At 37.7% G+C, this 22355-nt stretch overlaps 1 protein-coding gene across 8 annotated transcripts in view; it reads left to right on the forward strand.

The window, feature by feature from the left end:
• TTC33 (tetratricopeptide repeat domain 33) overlaps positions 1–11999 on the forward strand; it is a 40474-nt gene extending 28475 nt beyond the window's left edge. For all 8 annotated transcript variants that reach the window (XM_006928037.5, XM_019811540.3, XM_003981444.6 and 5 more), the window contains 3 exons: positions 4019–4100; positions 5552–5683; positions 9997–11999. In XM_006928037.5, the coding sequence (XP_006928099.1) occupies positions 4019–4100; positions 5552–5683; positions 9997–10350 (568 nt within the window). In that variant the 3' untranslated portion in view covers positions 10351–11999. The remainder of the gene's footprint in view (positions 1–4018; positions 4101–5551; positions 5684–9996) is intronic.
• Positions 12000–22355: the final 10356 nt, after the last annotated feature.

Below are 22355 nucleotides of genomic sequence, written 5' to 3' on the forward strand. Positions count from 1 at the left end.
CATTGAAATAGTAGTAATCACTTACTAAGCATTATGCTATAGAGAGAAGCATTTTTCAACGTTTATTTATTTTTGGGACAGAGAGAGACAGAGCATGAACGGGGGAGGGGCAGGGAGAGAGGGAGACACAGAAACGGAAACAGGCTCCAGGCTCTGAGCCATCAGCCCAGAGCCCGACGCGGGGCTCGAACTCCCGGACCGCGAGATCGTGACCTGGCTGAAGTCGGACACTTAACCGACTACGCCACCCAGGCGCCCCCTAGAGAGAAGCATTTGATAATTTAAAGACAAAATAATGTTTCATATGTATGATATACGTTAAAACACTTGGAAGAATATACAATAAAAATGTTAACTGTGGTTGTCATCTTTTGGTGAAATTATGAGTGTCTTTAATTTCTGTGTGTGTGTGCGCGTGTGTGTGTGCGCACACGCGTGTGCAGTTTCCTTTCTGGTTCTTCTCTATTCGTGTGTTTGGGAAGCAATTTTTTCTATCAAAACAATTATGTCAAAACTGTCGTCATTTACTCAGGTATAGAATATAAGGAAGGCCAGATTTAAGAACATTTTGTGTTAAAAAAAAAAAAAATCAAATGCTTTTTGTGAACCAACCACATGTTTTAGTTGCCAGCATAGGTTTGGAGTCCCGGGCCACCATACTAGATGTGCGTGTGCGGATCAAAGAAGGAAGAGGTCCGCTGGGATCATGCCTTCCTCCTCCTTCCCTTTCTCTCTTATCCACAAGCTGTTGTTTTTATCCCCTTAAGAGTCCACCAGTGAAGTTCAGACTTTCTCATTTCTTCTTTGTAGATCCCTTTTCATCTTCTTCTTTCCTAGCTTGAGTACCAGGTGAGGCCCATGCATCTCTTCTCTGCCATCACTCTTTTTTAAAAGTATGTTTTGCTTAAAGGAGGCTACTTTATCTGGGGGGCTGGGAAAGGAAGGACTATAAGAACGGCATCCTTGAGAGGTTAGCACATGAATCCAAGCAGTGTGATCTGATAGGTGGTAACCCTACAGAAGCAGCTAGTTAATTAATTCTGATAGTTGATGGTGTTTTAGTAAGAGGAGAATTCATAAATAAGAAATTTTAATGGTACCTGAAAAGATACATTAAATGCCTTACTTTGAAGTTCAGTGGGCAGTTTCTAAGCTAACATTAACGTATGAATTATCTAAAAATATCTGTGAGTCTCAGATTCCCATTCAGGGTAACTAGGAGGCAGCAGTGGGACACTGCTGTTTAACCAACCCGTGTCCATCACCTGCTGAGCACAGAGTTTATAGGAAAGTCATGTGGCAGCCATTTAACACCTGTGCCGGCCACGCTTACGGGCATAGCCTGACACCGTGCAGAAGTGTCCGAATATGTGGAAAGCAGAGACGTATGGGCACTCCAGAGGGATCTCAGAGTGAGATGAAGGAAGAACATTGACAAACAGCAGCCAGTGACACTGCCTGTTTCAACTTTGGGGACCCTGGCTCTAGATACATGCTTGAATTTGGGAAAATCCTTAATAAAGAAATAATTCTCAATTAACGGAGCTCTCAGAGGTTTGATTTGTGACATAATATTGCGATGCAGGCAGAGGCAGAGAGAAACATAGACCATTGGGGCAGCAGATCATAAAAATGAGGTGAATAATGGCCACACTGTTCCTAAACTTCCAGTAGTCTTTCACCCAGAGTTCAACAGTTTTCAAACAGGTATTCAGTGCTCAGCAAGAGCCCCTGAAGAAGATACTAACCATGGTCCAGGCAGTAGTTGTGATAGCCTCTCTGCATGTTCACATTTGGTTTGCTTGGAAACAAAGACTACCAGCTTTTGCGGGGTGAATCTTTTTCTGTTTTAATTTTTTAAAGTTTATTTATTTATTTTGAGTGAGAGAAAGAAAGCTGAGTGGGGGAGGGGCAGAGAGGAAGAGAGAGAATCCCAAGCAGGCTCCATGTTCAGCACAGAGCCCAACGTGGGGCTCAATCTCACCACCACAAGGTCGTGACCTGAGCCAGTATCAGGAGTTGAACACTTAACTGACTGAGCGACCCACGTTCCCTGTGGGATGAATCTTTAGCTTATAGTTATATATAGCCGGCTACTACAAAATAGCAGTAGCCACTGCTACAACCTATCATGGCAGCTAAGGCAGGCTTTGTAAAGCACACTCCCATCATGTCCACCCTCACCCCTGCTGCTGGCCATGGAGTTGGCTCTGTGGCAAACTTATTTTTTTTTCAACGTTTATTTATTTTGGGGACAGAGAGAGACAGAGCATGAACGGGGGAGGGGCAGAGAGAGAGGGAGACACAGAATCGGAAACAGGCTCCAGGCTCTGAGCCATCAGCCCAGAGCCCGACGCAGGGCTCGAACTCACGGACCGCGAGATCGTGACCTGAGCTGAAGTCGGACGTTTAACTGACTGCACCACCCAGGCGCCCCAGTGGCAAACTTATTTTAAGGTGTTGGTAGCCCATTTGTCATTTGTCAGGCTGGCGTAAGACCCCTGGATGTGACGTTGTCCGTTTGTACTACTAGTAAAGGAACTCTATAGCAAGGTGAAAACAGAACGTACTTTTTTATGTTCTTCACCTTTGTATTTTCTACCAAATTTTGCCTTTATTTCTTTATTTCACCGCCCTCTGTTTAAATAATAATCAGTGCATATTAGCCCATATTTTGGTCGTTATGTTTGGTTTGGACCTTCACACATCCAGTAGGAAATTGTGGAGAAGAACACATACAGAGGAAATAAGGGTCTGGAAAACAGGTAATAATGAGTGATTCAAGAGAAGGCAGCACATGGATAGGGCTTACTACGCTATGAAAGATATTTTCCATGGTTCACAACCTTGGTGTTTATTAGCATTACCTGGTTTAAAAAATATAGATGCCTGGGTCCTATTCTGAGAATATCTGTTTTAGTTGATTGAGGCAGGGGCCAGCTGTGTGGTGTGTGTGTGTGTGTGTGTGTGTGTGTGTGTGTGTGTGTGTGGTGTTGTGTATTTCTTCCCCTCCAGAATCTCCCTAGATCATTCTGTATGTAGCCAAGAATTAAAACTAGTGGATTATATATTTTCTGTTTAGTGCTAGAAAGCAGAATTAGTAGCACTGGGGGAAAGGTACAAGATAGAAAGTTTCAGCTCATAATGGAAAATATTCTGGTAAATAGAACTTTCTCCTCCTACAGTATTCAAGGATACAAGAGTTAATCACTTGTGAAGGATGCCGTGAGAATGACTGCTTTGGATAACACGAAGGACTCAGTAGTGCCTTCATTTTATTTACAAAAGGAAGTGCTGCGGTGCTTCCACAGATTTGGCAGGTGGCGTGCTAAGACCAGCTTTGAGCAGAGGGAGCCTGAGGTGTCTGTGGCACATCTTTGTGGAGATGTGAGTTGACCACACAGCTTTGGAGCTCACAGGAGAAACCTGACTAGGAGAACGTCGGTGAAAAGGTGGTGGTGGAAACCACCATCTCTGTACTGTTTATCATTCATTTGACCCCTTTTGTTATAAGCTTGCCGTGCGTTACTAGTCCCCGAGTTCCTGGAATTTACGGACAAGGAAGCTTAAATCTGAAGAATCCTTACGCAATTACCAGACAACTTCTTAAATTGTTCTGTGCCTAGATTGCTCAGCCAAGCCCAGGATCACAACTGGATTATAAATTCCTCATTAACGTCCTTTGCAATACATCTAACATGCATGACAACATTTGCACGTTGAGGTTGATGAAAAAGAGGGAAATTTTGGTGGTGATTTCTCAGCCCAGAAAATAAAATTGGAAAAAGATTTCTAAGATACCTTTTATTTAATTTATGTTTGTCTTTTTTTCTTTTGCCACCCTTTCCTTTATCTCTTAATTTTCTTGCTTTTGTACCATTGTTATTATTGTCATCAGTTCTTGAATAGAGCTATTTCTTGATATACAGTTATTCCTTAGTACCTGATTTTAACATCTGGTCATGTACTCTCAAGGATTTAGTGAAGATAAGATACTAATGTAACTTCACAACTACAGGTATCGAGAGGCGATTCAAAAATGGGACGAAGCACTGCAGTTAACCCCAGATGATGCTACCCTGTACGAGATGAAATCACAGGTAATGGTTATGAAGAATTTCACTTCCATTATGAAATCGTACTATGTTTATATTTGTTTGGTGAATAGAAATGAACCAAAATAGCATTTCTTTCCATTTTCTTTCTCAAATATGTCTTTTTAAATGTTTTTCAATATTTCCTTTATAGAAAACATGTCACCATGTTTATTGCTCTGCCTCTTGCACAACATTAGAAATTCATTTCTTTTCATAATGAAGTTAACTTATTTCAGCCTATGGTAAGATATGAACAGATGGCTATCTTTTAGGAAGTCACTGGTGATTTCTTAAATAAATGAAATGTGTTTGCTTTCCTTGGAAATTAATTATAGTGGACTGACCAATACTTCATTTCTTCAGAATGAGGGTGGATTGGACTCCAGATGATATGTCTCTAAAAATGGCCTAGTCCTTAGCAAAAGGTCAGAATAGACTCAATTTATTTTTAAAAATAACATTTGAATTTAAAAAATACATTTCTAATATTTTGTGGGAAAGTCTGTAAAGAAAATCTCTGAGCAACTGGAGTAAGTTATCCAAAAGATGTAAAAAGTCTCTAATAGAGCATCAAACATATTTTTGGCAGGGAGTAGTCATGCTTCAGCCTTGATCTACACACCTTACAGGTATCTTTCAGGTAATGATTTCAAACATAGGGCACATTCTTTATCAACTTTGATTTTAGATCAGCCAAGAAAACCCCAAATAAATTATGCCCACTGGATGAAGTGCTGCGAGGACCTTCATTTGGTTAAGTCTTTAATTTTCAGTCTTGACTAGATATATATTAAAGGCAGTATTTGTGGTGAACTGTATGAAATAGATTGTTTAACTTGGAACCTGATAATGACAGTTGTGTTACAAATCTTATGAAATGTGAATGGTCCCCAAAATGATAGATAAAATCTAGCCTTTTCCCATAGATTGAAGTGGAAGGTTCTAGAACTCCCTATTTTTCTGCTTTGTATGGTTTGGAGAACCCAGTTGTGGGGAGGCCTGTGGAATGTTTAAATGTTTTTTGTAGCAGGAAGATGTTTATAGGGTGGTGGTTGAACAAATTTAAATTTGTCTCATTTAACAATGAGACCTGGGATCTCCTGAAAACCACATCGTAAATAGAACAATCAGAAGTGGAATTAAGAGTTCAAATTAGCTCTGAGCCACCATGGCTAGAGTATGACCACCTTATTTTGACCAGATGGACAACAGGGTTCAGTGACTGAAAAGGAGATGTTTTACATTTTCATAGTTATTTTAGGAATAGGAAGAAGAATATTTGTTCCTGACCCTGATGGGCAGAGGAGTGGGTCAAAACCACTGAAGTACTATATTTACCAGACTAAAAATATTTTTTTTTAAATGAAAAGATTTGTTTGCATATGGTTATTCATTAGTAGTTTGCTAGTTTATGAAAATTGCTGACAGGTTTTATTTCTTCTTTTTGGTTATAGGTCCTAATGTCTCTTCATGAAATGTTCCCTGCAGTACATGCAGCTGAAATGGCCGTGCAGAGAAACCCACATTCATGGGAGTCTTGGCAAACTTTGGGACGTGCTCAGCTTGGATTAGGAGAGATAGTCCTGGTAATGAAGTCAGATTATTATAATGATGAAATTTTGTTTTGTTGTGTTTTTGATTAGCTGAACCAAAAATTAAATAGCTATTTATCATGTCTATGCAGAGAGTAAATAGCAAATTACCTGTTAAAGGTATTAATCCATAAACACAGATAAAAGTTATTACTGAACATCTTTTCCATTTTATTTTATTTTTTTTATTTATTTTTTATTTTTTAACGTTTATTTATTTTTGAGACAGAGAGAGACAGAGCATGAACAGGGGAGGGGCAGAGAGAGAGGGAGACACAGAATCCAAAGCAGGCTCCAGGCTCAGAGCCATCAGCCCAGAGCCCGACACGGGGCTCGAACTCACGGACCGCGAGATCGTGACCTGAGCTGAAGTCGGACATCTAACCAACTGAGCCACCCAGGCGCCCCCATCTTTTCCATTTTAAACATCAATTATATTAGAGTCAGAATATTTTTTCAGGTATTAGACATCATGAAAATTTTTTAAAAATGGCATTTGGTAAACCTTACTGAAATACATATAAAATAAGCAACTCTTAGGTTAGTTTTTTGCAACATTAAGGTCTCCACTTATAAAGTGATGCCAGTAGCACATGGAGACAAAACCCCTAATAGATTATGTAAGGGAAGGAAGAAAGTAGAGTATGGGAGAGTAATGATGATAAATATTTAGACGGAAAAGTTGTCAGGCTTAGTGAGGGGAAAACGGGGCAGGATAGAAGCTTATGAAAGTGGAAGACTTATTGTGTTGTTTTGTTATTAATTGGTACGTAATGCATTTCTCAACTTGTCTGGACCATAACTGGTAGGAAGCACAGGCTAAATAGATGAGAGGTGGTTAAGACAATTATCCTGTTTTTGTTTTTCTTTTGGCAGGGCTACATATACCTGGCAGCTGACTTCCTAAAGAGTGTTTGCAAATCTAATCTAGTACTGGCAGATTTTGTTTGTCATTAACTAAGATTGTTTCAAGGCTTTATTTGCCTTTTACAGGTAGAAGTAAAACAACAAATAAAAAATTAAAAATGGTTTCTTTAAAGGCTAAGGAAATTACTGGTAAAACCTGAATTTAACTTTACTAACAATGGCTTTAGTAAGTTATAGATAACTTAGGTTTTTCTGGTACTCTTGTAAATATTATTTCTATTTACCAAAAAGTGTCAAATTCTCAGAAATCATAAATATGGAATTTTGATGAGAGAATAATTGGTTTCAAGTAACTTAAATATGATAATCCAAAATGAGGTTCACATTGATGGAAACCAGTTTAACCGAAGTCCATTTTCCTTTTTTTTTTTTTTTTTTTTTTTTTACCTGAAGACTTAAATCATACCAGAGTTGGAGAAAAGAAATTCATGGTATTTTGTTTTCTATAGGTTAACAGGAAAACAAATGAAGCTTATTACACAATACTTTCCCCCCATTTCCCCTTTATTTAAAAACTTACAAAGCATTATCACTTTTGCTTGTTAAGTGTCTATGGTAATGTGGAAAAAAATCTCTAGGATGTAATGTTTAGCAAAGACTGCCCAATGGAGAAAGAAACTCTTGCAGGTGACACAGTAGAGATACTTTCAGCCAGTCGCTAAAAGTAAAATTGCTTAATATTTTAAGTTGTTTTGAATAAGGGAACCAGTTGTTCAACTCTTATTTTTTTTTCCTGTTGATATGGTTCTGCCGATTAAAATTGTGAAATTCTTAGAGGGATTAAAAGTGTTATTTTTTTTTCCCTTAGTTAATGTAATTTTTTAGAGCTCTACTTGGAAAAATCGGAGTGTAATTTTTATGTCAACTTAAGAGATTCTTTTGAAAGACTGGAATGGTAAGAAAAAAATGACTATACTTAAAATGTCATAGAGGAAGGGTCACTATGAGAAATATATTGAAAACATGCTAAAAACTGTAACATCTAACCATTCTTCCTATATATGTATATATTTGGACAAAAACACAAGAAAATACTTACATAAATAGATCAGGTAGTAAGTTAAAAGTCCATAGTTGGGGATAGCCCCAATAGTAATTATTTAGGTTTTTACATAGAGTTGAGTATTAGAAGTTATCAGTCACTAAGTTCTTCACCTGAAACTAATATTATACTGTATGTTAACTAACTGGAATTTAAATAACTTGAAACTAAAAAACAAAACACGCCTGGGTGGCTCAGTCGGTTAAACGTCCAACTTTGGCTCAGGTCTCCTGGTCTGTGAGTTTGAGCCCCATGTCGGGCTCTGTGCTGACAGCTCAGAGCCTGGAACCTGCTTCAGATTCTGTGTCTCCCTCTCTCTCTGCCCCTCCCCTGCTCATGCTCTGTCTCTCTCTGTCCCTCAATAATAAATAAATGTTAAAAAAATTAAAAACAGAACAAAACAAAAGTTGGCTGTTGGAAAATGATTATGACTTAGTTTGTTCTTCATTTTCTAATTGAAGTGTAAATTTAACTTACCCATCGAGATCTTTTTTTAAATTTTTTTAATGTTTTTATTTATTTTTGAGAGAGAGAGAGAAAGAGAAAGCAGGGGAGGGGCAGAGAGAGAGGGAGACACAGAATCTGAAGCAAGCTCCAGACTCTGAACTCTCAGCACAGAGCCTGATATAGGGCCTAAACCCACGAACCTTGAGACCATGACCTGAGCTGAAGTCAGACGCTTAACCAATTGAACCACCAAAGTGTCCCATCTTTCTTCTTTTTTAATGCAGGCAATTATCTCTATAAAATTCCCTTTTAGTTCTACTTTTGCTCTATCCCATAAATGTTAATGTGTTATATTTTCATTCTCATTGGTCTCAAGATGTTATTCCCTTTTGATTTCTTTGACCCATTGGTTGTTCAAGATTGTGTTGTGTAGTTTCTACTTGTTTGTGAATTTCCCAGTTTTTCTTCTGTTGATTTCTAGTTTTATTCTGTTGTCGTCAGAAAACGGGGCTCCTGGGTGGCTCAGTTGGTTAAGCGTGTGACTCTTGATTTCAGCTCAGGTCACGATCTCAGGGTTGTAAGATCAAGCCCCGAGTCAGGCTCCAAGCTGAGCGTAAAGCCTGCTTAAGATTCTCTCCCTCTGTCTCTCTGCCCCTCCCCCACTCACTCTCCTGTACTCACTCACTCTCTCAAAAAGAAGAAAAGATGACATACTTGGTATGATCTTAGTCACCTTAAATTTGTTAAGAAGACTTGTTTTGTGACCTAACATGTGATGCTATCCACTTACCATGTGATCTTTCCTAGAAAATGTTGTTTGTCCTTGAGAACAGTGCGTATTCTGGTGCTGTTGGGTGGAATGTTTTGTATATGTCTGTTCAGTCCCTTTGATCTATAGTGTTGTTCAGTCTCTCTGTTCCCGTATTGATCTTCCTTCTGGATGCTGTCTGTATTCATTACTGGGATTTGGGTATTGCAGTCTCCTGCTATTACTTTATTTGCTATTTCTCCCTTCACTTCTGTCAGTGTTTACTTTATATATTTAGGTGTTCTGATGTTGGGATGCATATATATTTATAATTGTTATATATTCTGGGCCAATTGACCCTTTTATCATTCTTTAATATCCTTTGTCTCTTGTGACAGTCAATACATGTTAACATTATGCGGAGCTAAGCTCTTGGCTTCAGAGGTAGGCATTCTTGGTACCTTCCTGATCGTGGTTTAGTCAAGAAATCCCTAGATTCTTATATTTGCTAGTCTGCAGAAGCTGAACAATGCATTTGCTCTGTCTTAAACCATATCCTTAATTGTACTTCAGTGGACTTTTACTCCTCAGCAGTGATGTGTCAGTCACTTTCTTTCACACTTCTTTAACTTTTTTTTTCATCATAATCATCATGCAGTGTTAAGGGTACAGCCTAAATGTCTATCCTTGCATTCTAATATGTTTTTTAAACAGATATATATATGTATATATCTTACATACATACATATATATATACATATTAATATATATTATATATTATATCATATATATATATACATATATAGTAAAAAAAAGATATAGATGGAGATATTGTGGATTCTATTAAATCCACTCATTTTTTAAAATAAAGCAAAGGAGGGGCACCTGGGTGGCGCAGTCGGTTAAGCGTCCGACTTCAGCCAGGTCACGATCTCGCGGTCCGTGAGTTTGAGCCCCGCATCGGGCTCTGGGCTGATGGCTCAGAGCCTGGAGCCTGTTTCCGATTCTGTGTCTCCCTCTCTCTCTGCCCCTCCCCTGTTCATGCTCTGTCTCTCTCTGTCCCAAAAATAAATAAAAAAAAAACGTTGGAAAAAAATAAAATAAAGCAAAGGAAAAACTCTGATTTTTTTTTATCTCCCTTAGGCAATTCGAAGTTTTCAGGTAGCCCTTCACATCTATCCAATGAACCCTGAAATATGGAAAGAAGACCTTTCTTGGGCAAGAACACTCCAGGAGCAGCAGAAGGTAGCACAGAAGATTAAGAAGTGTGACGCGTCAGCAGAAATGACACATTTCTCACCAAAGTCAATCCCCGACTATGACTTTGAAAGTGATGAGATTGTTGCTGTTTGTGCAGCAATTGCGGAGAAACAGAAGACAGTTTCAGCAAATAAGACAATGGTTATTGTTTCGGCCTCTGGGACTGTAGAGACGGTCACTGAGAAGGAAGATGGTGCTACACCACCAGACGGCTCTGTTTTTATCAAAGCCCGATAAAGTAGCAGGAACCCTTTGAATCTGGCTTTTTGATTGCTCTTAAAGTTTGAGGCCTAGGAACATCTACTGTGGAGAGACAGAATAAAACTCCTGTTTGTAAAATGAGTTTTGCAGATGAGGCATATAAAAACTAAATGGTAGAATTATTGTATAGTGTTTGGGCTGTGCTTTGATAAGTTACGATTTAAACTTCTTAAGATTAGAATTGTGAGTACAGTGGGGTTTGATTAATAAACTTAAAAAAATAATCCAAAAATGTAAGTGAATGCGTTTTAAAGACACAACTTGAAAAGTGAATTCTCTAATAGTGAATAACTTGATGGCCAGTGTTATTAAGATGTTGACTCGTTGGCTTTTGTTTCACGATAAAGGAAGTTGGTGATTTCTTTCCCTCCTAATACTCCTGTTACTGTTCAGTCTTCTGTTTTTCTGGTTGCATTAGAGGAAGTCTCCCAAAGGTCAAATATTTTTTGACATTTATTTTGATTCAGAGTTGTCATTTGGTTATTTTTGGAATCTTTGAAAGTTTGGCTGAAAATGCATGCAAATGTGTACATTCTAAACATTTTCTGGACTTTCTCTTCATTCTGATTTGTGCTTATATTTTGACTTCAAAATTATTACAACAATGGTAGTTGCCTTCTTCAGTATTAGATATGTGAAATACTGATCAATGTCACAATGATGGTTTTATTGTTTGAGTTGTAAAAGTAGATAGAGTATTCCTTACCACAAGGGAGTCATGTTTAAGATGTGCATTTTTGAAAAATGCTTTTATAGATGTGTCATATCAAATTGTACTGCTGCACTGGCCCAGTCAAAAGTAGTATTTTCTTCTCCTTATTTTTAAAAGCTTAAAAACTCTGAAAAAAACTTACCTTTTGCTTTTAACGTTCCAGCTGACGGTTTGGAATTCTTCTTCTAGATAACTTTTTTGGAACTACTCAATTAAATTACAATTTTAAATAGCTAAATTATGTCTTTCTAAAAAAGTAGGGATGTTTATGAGTGTCAGTGAATGTATATATCTTGGGCATGACATACATAGGAACTGAAACATGACTTAACAGTACAATCCCATGAATAGAGAAGAATATATTTAAAGAAATATTTCCTTGAAAGGCCACGATCGCATTCACAAATCAATACTGTCATTGCTAATATGAGTTATTTTTATACTACATATATTATAGTACAATTATATAGAACTACTGGGTCCTGTTACTTCTGACACTCAGGAAGCTATTTTTGATGTAAAATTAATTTTTTCCTTGTCAGAGATGAAAGTAAGCTGTTTTAAAGAATCTTACCTTAACCTGTTGGAGCATGTAAGTAATGGTCTACATTTTTCTGAGATGATTTAAAAAATGTTTCCTTTAGTGGAATGCTTACCTCTTTTTTTTTTTTCAGAGTGTTATATTTTCCCTCAAAGTTACATCAGAAGGTTAGCTGTGGTTAGGTTAGTTTTAGAGTACTTGAAAAACACAAATATTAGTTACATTTTATTTTGTTTAATAAAGGATATTCTCACAGGGTAGATACTTGAGTATATACAGAAGTGAGCATTCACCATTTGGTATGTGGTTTTGAGTAGTGGGTTTTTGTTTATCGTGTAATTTGTGAATAAATAGTTTTTTCTGCACTTTAAAGATTTGCCTCTGTGTTGTTAGCTTTTGAAAAATTTGATTTATTTAATTTCTTTCTTATGTGAAAATAAAATATGTAAGGCACCTTGTATCTTGCATAGGAAGTACTCAGTAAATGTTAGCTATTTCTATGAAGAACTTGAATTAGTATGGAGATATTTAACCTCAGTTTCTTCTGATTTTAGGAAGGTAGGAGAACTTTGTAATCTTTATCAGAAAGTGAGAAGTCACTACTTTTGGTATTATAGGACAGATGGTTATCAGTTCTTGGCATAACAGGTGGGATTGTTCTTGGCATAAAATCTATGCCTCAGCCCCAAAAGAGGCAAGACCCAGGATGGAAGGCATGTAGCCACTAAATTCTGTTAACAGAACCTAGTGTTTTTTCTGTATTATGGAGAGGGAAGGCAGCTCATTTATCCATGCTCCAAAAGATTCTCAGCTAGTATCTTCTATGCATGAGGAGAAAAATGCATATATCATTTTGTAAAGATGTGAATAGTGATCTACAGACATTTGCTAAACCTGTTAACTTCACTAACAAATACTTTTGAGTCTGAAAGAAAAATAGTTGATGCTACAGTGATGTAATTTAAGATGTTTAATATACCTTCTGAAATAACACTAAACACTGTATTGAACATAATTTATATTATTCTTGTTTGAAAATTGTATGGCGTAGATACTCATTAGTCAGAACACCACACATCCAGGTCATGCCTGATAATTTGAGAATCCATATATTATTCTGTAGATGACAGGATTTTAGATTATAGAGTATTTATCCTAAATGTGCTAATAAATACTACATACACGTTGAAAAATCATGCAAGGTATAAATCACAGAACCCAGATCTGTAATTGGGACCTAGGTGCAAAATTTTATGGTAGTAGTCTTAGCATAAAGACTTTTAAATTGATGTTATTTGGTAAAACTATAATGAAGACTTAACTAAAGAAGCTTTGTCTGAGAAAGCTAAGAGTTTTCATGCTTATAACTGACCAGGATAGCCTCTTCAGTTTGAAAATTATGTTTTATGTAATGACATCAAAAGCTTGTCACTACCGTTCCCAGCAGTAAGAAAAGTTTGTATGTGTGTGTATAGAGGCTTTTTCACAAAGCCTGAAAACACACACACACACACACACACACACACACACACACACACACACATATATATGTATATATATATGCATATGTATATATATATGTGTGTGTGTGTGTGTGTGTATATATATATATATATATATATACACACACCTTTCTAATTTGACTCTGGACCAGCCATTCTGAGCTCTGATTTCATGACATATATGTATCTAAGTGAGTTATGAGTTGACACAAGAACCATAGTTCCATAATTGTCTTTAAATCAATGGGTATATTAGATGTGTTTTTTTCTGAGAGATTTTTATCGAGCCTGTGGTGTGTACTTTGTAACTGATGACATTTTAGGATGGAGCAAGTAAGGGTTTTTTGTTTTTTTTTTTAAGACCAGTAATAAAATACAGAAATTTGTGATTTACTCATTATCAAAGTAAATTAAAATGAAATATGTCACTTAAAAAATTTTTTTAATGTTTATTTATTTCTGAGAAAGAGAGAGAGTGTGAACAGGGAAGGGGCAGAGAGAGAGGGAGACATAGAATTTGAAGCAGGCTCCAGGCTCTGAGCTGTCGGCACAGAGCCCGACATGGGGCTTGAACTCATGAACCACGAGATCATGACCTGAGCCGAAGTCGGACGCTTAACCGACTGAGCCACCCAGGCACCTCTGAAATATGTCACTTTAGTCACTTGCAATTGAATATGCCCCCTTGAATGGAAGGGAAGGGGTAGCCCTGGATAGCCTTGTGGCTGGTGTACCATGAATTGTGCCTTTGTGAGTGTTGTATGTGAACTTGCTGTGTGTGCCAAGGTGGAGAAATGTTGATCTACCCTTTGTGGGGAAGTCAGAGGGCAGAGGTAGCCTCCTTTCACGGTGCTTCTTTGGACATCCATTAAGCAAGCAATTGCTCCCTTCCCTTATCTCTCCCGCCTCCCTGGGAAAGAGCGTTTGGGATAAAAAACTGGACACGCAAACCCCTTTTTTGGGATTTATCATGTTTGTGGAGCCTATGTTGTGTTCTCTTGCCAGACATGTAAACTTTGCAGTGAAGGCTCTCTGCTCTGTGGTTGTGTAGGATTGCCCATGCCTTGGTGAGCAGGTCTGTCTAATTCTGGGTTAGCTATTAGGTGGCCATTTTCGGCACAAACCTAAATTACATCCTTTAACCTAGATCTTTCTGCAATTAATCTGACATACTGAATCTCCATTTGCCTGACTTGGTCTCTCAAGTGTCTCAGAAGACAGGAGGGGACAAAGGGTATTATTTTATGATTTCCTCAAACTCCAACAAAAATTAATGAAAATTATATTTCATTTTTTTTAGAAATAAATTTGTTTAGTCTTTTTTTTAAGGTTATTTATTTATTTTTAGAGAGGGAGAGCAATCAGAGGAGGGGCAGAGAGAGGGAGAGAGAGAATCCAAAGCAGGTTCTGTGCTATCTTCGAGGAGCCTGACATGGGGCTTAATCTCATGGAACTGTGAGATCATGATCTGAGCCAAAACCAAGAGTTGGACACTTAACCAACTGAGCCACTCAGGCACTCTATGAAAATTACATTTCAAAGCATGAGATAAATTAAAAACCAAATTGGGAATTTTTTTCTAATTTTATTTTTTTTTATCATGGTAATTCTATGTTATTGGAATGTTAATTTTAAGGTAATGTTAATTGCAAGGTAATATGTAAACATTTTCAGAATATTTAAAAGATCTACTCACTTGGAATTGTCATAGACCACAATATTGACTTGATTTAAAAAAAAAAAAGTGGGGGGTTGGCACCTGGGTGACTCAGTGGGTCTAAGTGTCTGACTTTAGCTCAGGTCATGATCTTACAGTTCATGAGTTCGAGCCCCATGTCAGGCTCTGTGCCGACAGCTCGGAGCCTGGAGCCTGCTTCAGATTCTGACTCTCTCTCTCTCTCTGCCCCTCCCCCACTCACACTCTTTCTCTCTCTCAAAAATAAAATATTTTTTAAAAATTAAAAAAAATTTTAATGTTTATTTTTGAGAGAGAGTGCGAGCAGGGAAGGGCAGAGAGAGAGACACACACACAGACTTTGAAGCATTCTGAGCTGTCAGCACAGAGCCTGGCACCGGGCTTGAACTCGCGAACGGTGAGATCGTGACCTGAGCCGAAGTCGGACACTTAACTGACTGAGCCACCCAGGTGCCCCATTGACTCACTTTAATTAGAATGAAAGAATGTAAAATAAATCAAATTCTCTGCCTACCCTGTCAACTTTCTTAAAAGTGTAATATACATATAATAAAATGCACCCTATGTTATAAGTCTACTGTTAGAGTTTTTTGGTTTTTTTTTTAATATTTATCTTTTGAGAGAAAATCCCAAGCAGGCTCCATGTTGCTGGTGTGGAACCTGATGTGGGGCTTGATCCCACAAACCATGAGTTCATGACCTGAACTGAAATCAAGAGTTAGCCACTGAACCATCTGAGCCACTCAGGTGCCCTTACAGTGTGGAGTTTTAACAAATGTGAACAACCACAGAATCCCCAATACCATCAAGAGATAGAATATTTACATCACCCAAAAAGTTCTCTAATGCTCATTTGCAGTCAGTTCTTCTCCACTCCAACAACCAGTACTGTTCAACTACTATACTTCCTGTGACTGTAAATTAGATTTGATTTTTGTAGAATTTCAAATAAATCATACAATATTTACTCTGTGTCTGACACTTTGTTCAGCATACTTTTGAAATCCACCCATGTTGGGATTCATCTATGCTATTTTGTATATTGGCAATATGTTTTATTTTTATTGCTGAGTATTATTCTGTTGTATGGATACACCACAATTTGTAGCTATTCATATATGTTGATGGACATCTAGGTTGTTGATAAACATCTAAGTTGTGGTCTCTTTATGAATAAAGCTGCTGTGTACATATGTTGCAGGCCTGTGTGTGGATATGTGTTTTCATTTCTCTTGGTTAAATACCTGGAGGTAGGATTGTTGCGTCTTATGGTAAGTTATGTGTAACTTTACAGGAAACTGAAACTTTCCCATAGTATCTGTGCCATTTTGCATTCTGACAAGCAGTGTATTTAAAGGTTTCAGTTGCTCTATATCCTTGTCAAAGCTTGATATTGTCATTGTTTTTTAACTAGTGGATGTATATATAGTATATCTCATTTTTAAACATTTTTTTGTTTTAGAGAGAGAGCATGAGTGGCAGAGATGGGCAGAAGGAAAGAGAATCTTAAGCAAGCTCCACACTCAGCGCAGAGCCCAGCACAGGGTTCAGTCCCACAACCCTGGCGTCATGACCTGAGCTGAAATGAACAGTCGGATGCTCAACCAACTGAGCCACCCAGGCTCCCCTCATTGTAGTTTTAATATGCATTTCTCTGGTAATGTTAAATGTTTCTTCATATGCTTATTTGACATTTGTGTATCTTCTGGGAAGGGCCTGTTCAAGTATTTTGCCAGTTTTTCATTTGGGTTATCTAATTATTGAGTTGTAAGGATTTCTTCTATATTCTGGATAAAAACTCTTTATGAGATATTTGTATTGTGAATAATTTGTCCCTATCTGTGGTTTGCCTTTGGTTTTCTTTTTTCGTTTTTTTTTTTAAGTTTGTTTATTTTGAGAGAGAACGTGAGTGGGAGAGGGGCAGAGAGATAGGGAGAGAGAGAATCCCAAGCAGGCTCTGCACTGATGGTTCAGCTGTTAGCTGGGCTCCATGCAAGGCTCAATCTCATGAACTGTGAGATCATGACCTGAGCTGAGATCAACAGTTGGACACTTAACCCGTCTGAGGCACAAGGTGCTCTGCCTTTTGTTTTCTTAATGATATTTTTCAAAGGGCAGAATTTTAAATTTTTGATGAAGTCCAATTTATATATACGCACACTATATATTTATATTTATATTTATATTTATGATTTTGCTTTTTGTGTGCTGAGAAATCTGTACCTACTCCAAGATCAGGAAGATGTTCTGTGTTTTCTGCTAGAAGTTTTATAGTTTTAACTTTTATAGTTAAGGTTGAGGTTCATTTTTTGATGTCCCCTTACTCAAACACTGTTGAAAACTGTTCTTTCCCTTTGAAATACCTTGGCATCTTGAAAATCCATTCATCATGTCTTTGTGGGTCTGAGTTCCATATTCTGTTACACTGATTCATATGTGTATTCTTATACCAATTCCACACTGTCTTGATTACTATGGCTGAAAAATTGTAGTCTTAAAAACCATTGTGATTTTTCCAATTTTGTCCTTCCTCACCCCCATAATTGTTTAGCTGTTCTAGTTTCTTTCCATTTGCATATATATATATTTTAATTTTTTAAAGTTTTATTTTCTGTCTTCATAATACATTTTATTTTTTTTTTTAATTTTTTTTTTCAACGTTTATTTATTTTTAGGACAGAGAGAGACAGAGCATGAACGGGGGAGGGGCAGAGAGAGAGGGAGACACAGAATCGGAAACAGGCTCCAGGCTCTGAGCCATCAGCCCAGAGCCCGACGCGGGGCTCGAACTCCCGGACCGCGAGATCGTGACCTGGCTGAAGTCGGACGCTTAACCGACTGTGCCACCCAGGCGCCCCCATAATACATTTTAAAATCAACTTGTCTATCTATAAGTCTGCTAGGATTTTGTTTGGAATCACATTGGATCTACAAGTCAATTTGGGAAGAATTACCATCTTAACAATATCCTATCTTTGAATTCATGATTGTGGCATAACTGTCTTTTAGATCTTTAATTTCTCTTAATGGTGTTTTATGGTTTTCTGTGAATAGGTCTTGACCTCGTTTATCCATAAGTATGCCATATTTTTTTTTTAATTTTTTTTTCAACGTTTTTATTTATTTTTGGGACAGAGAGAGACAGAGCATGAACGGGGGAGGGGCAGAGAGAGAGGGAGACACAGAATCGGAAACAGGTTCCAGGCTCTGAGCCATCAGCCCAGAGCCCGACGCGGGGCTCGAACTCACGGACCGCGAGATCGTGACCTGGCTGAAGTCGGACGCCCAACCGACTGCGCCACCCAGGCGCCCCAAGTATGCCATATTTTTGATGCTATTACAAGGAGTGCTTTTAAAATTTTCTATTCTAATTTGATGCTATTATATAGACATATAATCAATTTTTTGTATGTTGACCTTGTGTCCTACCACCTTGATAGTTCATTTATTAGTTGAATTAGCTTTTTTGTACATTTTTTACAATATTGTACCTATGTTATCATGTTTTTGTGAATAAGGACAGTTTTTCTTCTTCCTTTTCAAACTATATGCCTTTTATTCCCATCTGTCTTATTGCAATGGCTAGAACCTCCAGTATAGTATTAAATAGAAGCTGTGAGAAAGGACATTCTTGCCTTGTTATAATCTTTTGGTCTTTCACCATCAAAAGTATAATGGCACCTGTAGTTTTGTTTTATGTGTGTGTGTGTGTGTGTGTGTGTGTGTGTGTGTGTGCGCGCGCGCGCGCTTTATTCAATTGATGAAGTTCCTGGGTAAATAAATTTTGTTAAATGTGTTTTCTGTATGTATCAGAAGATCTTATAATTTTTCTTTTTAGCCTGTTAATATGATGAATTGTATTTATTTTCAAATGGCAAATCAACAGCATTTCTGGGATAAACCTTACTTATTCATGCTGGATTATCCATTTTAGATCTTTCTTCATTCAGTTTGGTAATATTAAGGATTTTTATATCTATCTTCATGAAGAATATTGGTCTGTAGTTTTTTGTAGTTCTTGAATCAGGATAATGCTTACCACAATTTTAAAAAAGTTTAGTATTTCCACCTACTCTTGTCTTAAAATGTTTCTGTAGATTTGGAATTTCTTTCAATAGTGTTTACTAGAACTAACAAGTGAAGTCACCTAGGCTTAGTGTTTTCTGTGAGGGAGGGTTTTAAATTATAAGTGCGGTTTTAAAATAGCACACTGTAGTCTTGTCAGTTATGTCACATTGAGTGATAGCATGGTCTGATTAAATTAGGATCCAAGAAAAGTCCATTCATTGCATCTGTTGATATGTCTCTTAATCTTTTTTTCTTTTTAATGTTTATTTATTTTGAGACAGAGAAAGTACTTGCAGGGGAGGGGCAGAGACAACGAGTGAGAAGAGAGAGAATCCCAAGTAGGCTGTCCCAATTAGTGCAGAACTCAATGAGGGGCTCAATCCCATGAACTGTGAGATCATGACCTGAGCCGAAATCAAGACCGACTGAGCCACCCAGATGCTCCTCTTAATCTTTTATAACATAGGTTCCCTTCCTATTTTTCCTTGCAATTTATTTTCAAGGAACTGAATGTCCTTTAGAATTTCTCAGATTTTATGTTTTGTTTATTGCATCCCACCTAATGTCATTACTGTTCTTTTATATTTACTTTTCTTATAAATTGATCAGGTTCATTGAACTCTTTAGCAAGAATACAGCTTAGGTGGCTTTCAGTGCTTAGACCAGAAATAAAATATTTCTGGCTGTCTCTTTTGGTAGTATCAGTAGCCATTGACTATCATTGCCTAGATCTATTATTTTATTAGCATCTACAAAATATTGTTAGTCTTTTTGTGCTAAAAAACAACAACAACAAAAAAAACTCTTAAAAAAAAAAAACAATTGGGGCGCCTGGGTGGCTCAGTCGCTTAAGCGGCTGACTTCGGCTCAGGTCATGATCTTGCAGTCCGTGAGTTCTAGCCCCGCGTCGGGCTCTGTGCTGACAGCTCAGAGCCTGGAGCCTGCTTCAGATTCTGTGTCTCCCTCTCTCTGACCCTCCCCTGTTCATGCTGTGTCTCTCCCTGTCTCAAAAATAAATAAACGTTAAAAAAAAATTACCCTTATTTTGTGGCCAGGAAAACAATTTATGTAATAAAGGCAGTTTTTTTTAGTGGAGGCTTTGTTCTTTCCATTTATTTAGCACTTCTCAAATAAGAGGTTGGTTCCCTTAGCATCCTTCAAAGGTGACTAGTGAGATATTTCATCTTGTTTTGGTATCATTATGAAGTCATGCATTGAGACATATTTGATATATTTCAATTCCTACAGTATTATTTATGTTGGTAGTGTGTACATCTAAACTTCAGAAGATAATGCCAAATTTATTTTTTCAAGATGGTTATATCAATTTTATATCCCACCAACAGTATGAGAATTTCAAAAGCATACTTGGTGTTTTCAGCCTATAAATTTTTTACAAATATGATTGCTGTATGTCATTGTTGTGGAGCATCCTGATTGGGTGGAGGCTTTTGGCATGGGGGGGGGGATAATTCACCTGTGGCAGAACAAAAGAGAAGTTTGTTGAATACACTACAAGGGAGTAGTGGGCGGCACAGCAAAGGAGAGACTGCCACATGGTGGTGGTGGTGAGGGGCCATAGTTACATGGTGGAATGAGGAAGTATGGGGGACATACAGAGTTTTCCCTTTTTTGGTAATCTTAAGAATTATGCCTGGTTGTAAGTAGCCCTTTTATCAGTTAGGGGCTTAATGAGCCTCTGTCAGGTCGGTGGTCCCTGTGGGCCCTTTTGCCTTGCTCAGGTTTCCATTGCTCAAGCATGTTGCCTAAAAGCAGCCTCTTCAGTTGTGATATCACCGCTTGTTCATTTTTAGACATCTATGACATGAACTTGATTTCTTACTATAGATGAATATGGTTTAGCTCTCCTGCATTTCCCCAGTATATTTATTTACTACTTCTGACTCCATTCCCAATAAAATTGACTATAATTTGGCTTCAGTCTATATTTATTATTTAATAGGACTGTGTAATTATTACACATAGTTAATCTCACCTAGTATATTATTATTTTACCTTTTTTGTACTTCTCTGTTTCTCATGAAGTCAATAATTGCTTTTTTATTGCTATTCTTTAGTTTTCCATGTATGTATTACTAATTTTTCCCTTGACGTCTAATAGAAATCTAATACTACTCTCAATATTGCCAAATGTGAAATAATCTGTCAAAAAAATTTTTTAAACCTTAGAGACATTCTACAGCCTCCTTTCCTGCCTCAGTCTGGTTGCACATCCTGTTAGCCTGCTACAGAGCTGTTGTCTTGAGCACTTTCATTATTGTTCTTGGAGTTCTCTTTGCTTCTCCTTTGCACTGAATCTTGTTTCATCCCTTTCCAAAAAGAAATATTGACCTAATTGTTCAGATTTTAGCAGGTGGGCTTGCCATGGTTAAAAGTTTTTAGGACTTGAATGTTTGGTGTACTCTTCTGTTCTATGGTGTGGAACGCGGTGGATGATCTGGACAGGTGAAGATAGGGTAATGAATGAATGGTAGAGACACTGATATTGATGTGAGGATAAGAGGCCCAACTATCTTTCTCTTTTCTTTTTTCCCAAAGTGCTTCCAGCCCGCAGCTAAAGCCCCAGGTGTGGCCCCGGACAGCTCCATGCTAAACAATAGGGTGACATATTCTTGGCTAGGAGTCTCTTTGTCTCTGGTTCCAGTTCTTGTGTATCTGGAGAGCAATCTTGGGATCATACTTGCAGCATCTCAGACTCGGATCTGGTGGTGGTAGGAAGGGCATGTGGTGGGGAGAGCAGTGGAAGAAAGCACATTTCATGGTTTGTTTTCTTCTGAAACTATTACCGGTACAGGTTCACTGCTAGCCAAAAGTAGAGCTTTCCTGTTGGACCTTTCATTGGTTGAAACGGTGTAAAGTGAAGTAGCAACTACCATTAATTTATAAGGAAAAAAATTTGAGCTTTCTCAAACCCCAAAAACCTCTCTTAGACTTTTTTGATACCTTAGGACACATTTTGCCAAAAAAAAAAAAAAAATGCACAAAATAAATCCAGATAAAGCACAGATACTCACAGACACAGTTCAAGCTCTGGCAGCTTGATGCTGAGATGCTGAGTGTAGTTCTGGGGCAGGAGCGTGGCGGGGCCTCTGTTGCTGCTCAGGGCTGTGCTGCTTCTGGAATGGCTCGATCCAAAGCCAACATTGAATGCTATTTTTGCTTTTCACCTTTTTTGGTAAAAGCAAAAATCTTCTTCAGAGTTTTTTGGTTGGTGAAACGTAGACCTTTTGTAAAAGGGGAGTGATGTAATGCAAACTTTGGGAAAGTAGGGGATGGTTGGAGTTTACTATTACATTATTACAGAAATTCTGTATTATTACAGAAATAATGCAGCTATTTCTGTCTTAAGGTTTAAGGCCAAAGGCATAGCTAACAGTAAATAGTACTATGTCTTGGTTTTCCCATGGACCTTTGTGTGTATGACCCCAATAAGAAAGAAAC

This window comes from Felis catus, chromosome A1 (genome assembly GCF_018350175.1).
Source record: "Felis catus isolate Fca126 chromosome A1, F.catus_Fca126_mat1.0, whole genome shotgun sequence".
Classification (NCBI taxonomy): Eukaryota; Metazoa; Chordata; class Mammalia; order Carnivora; family Felidae; genus Felis; species Felis catus.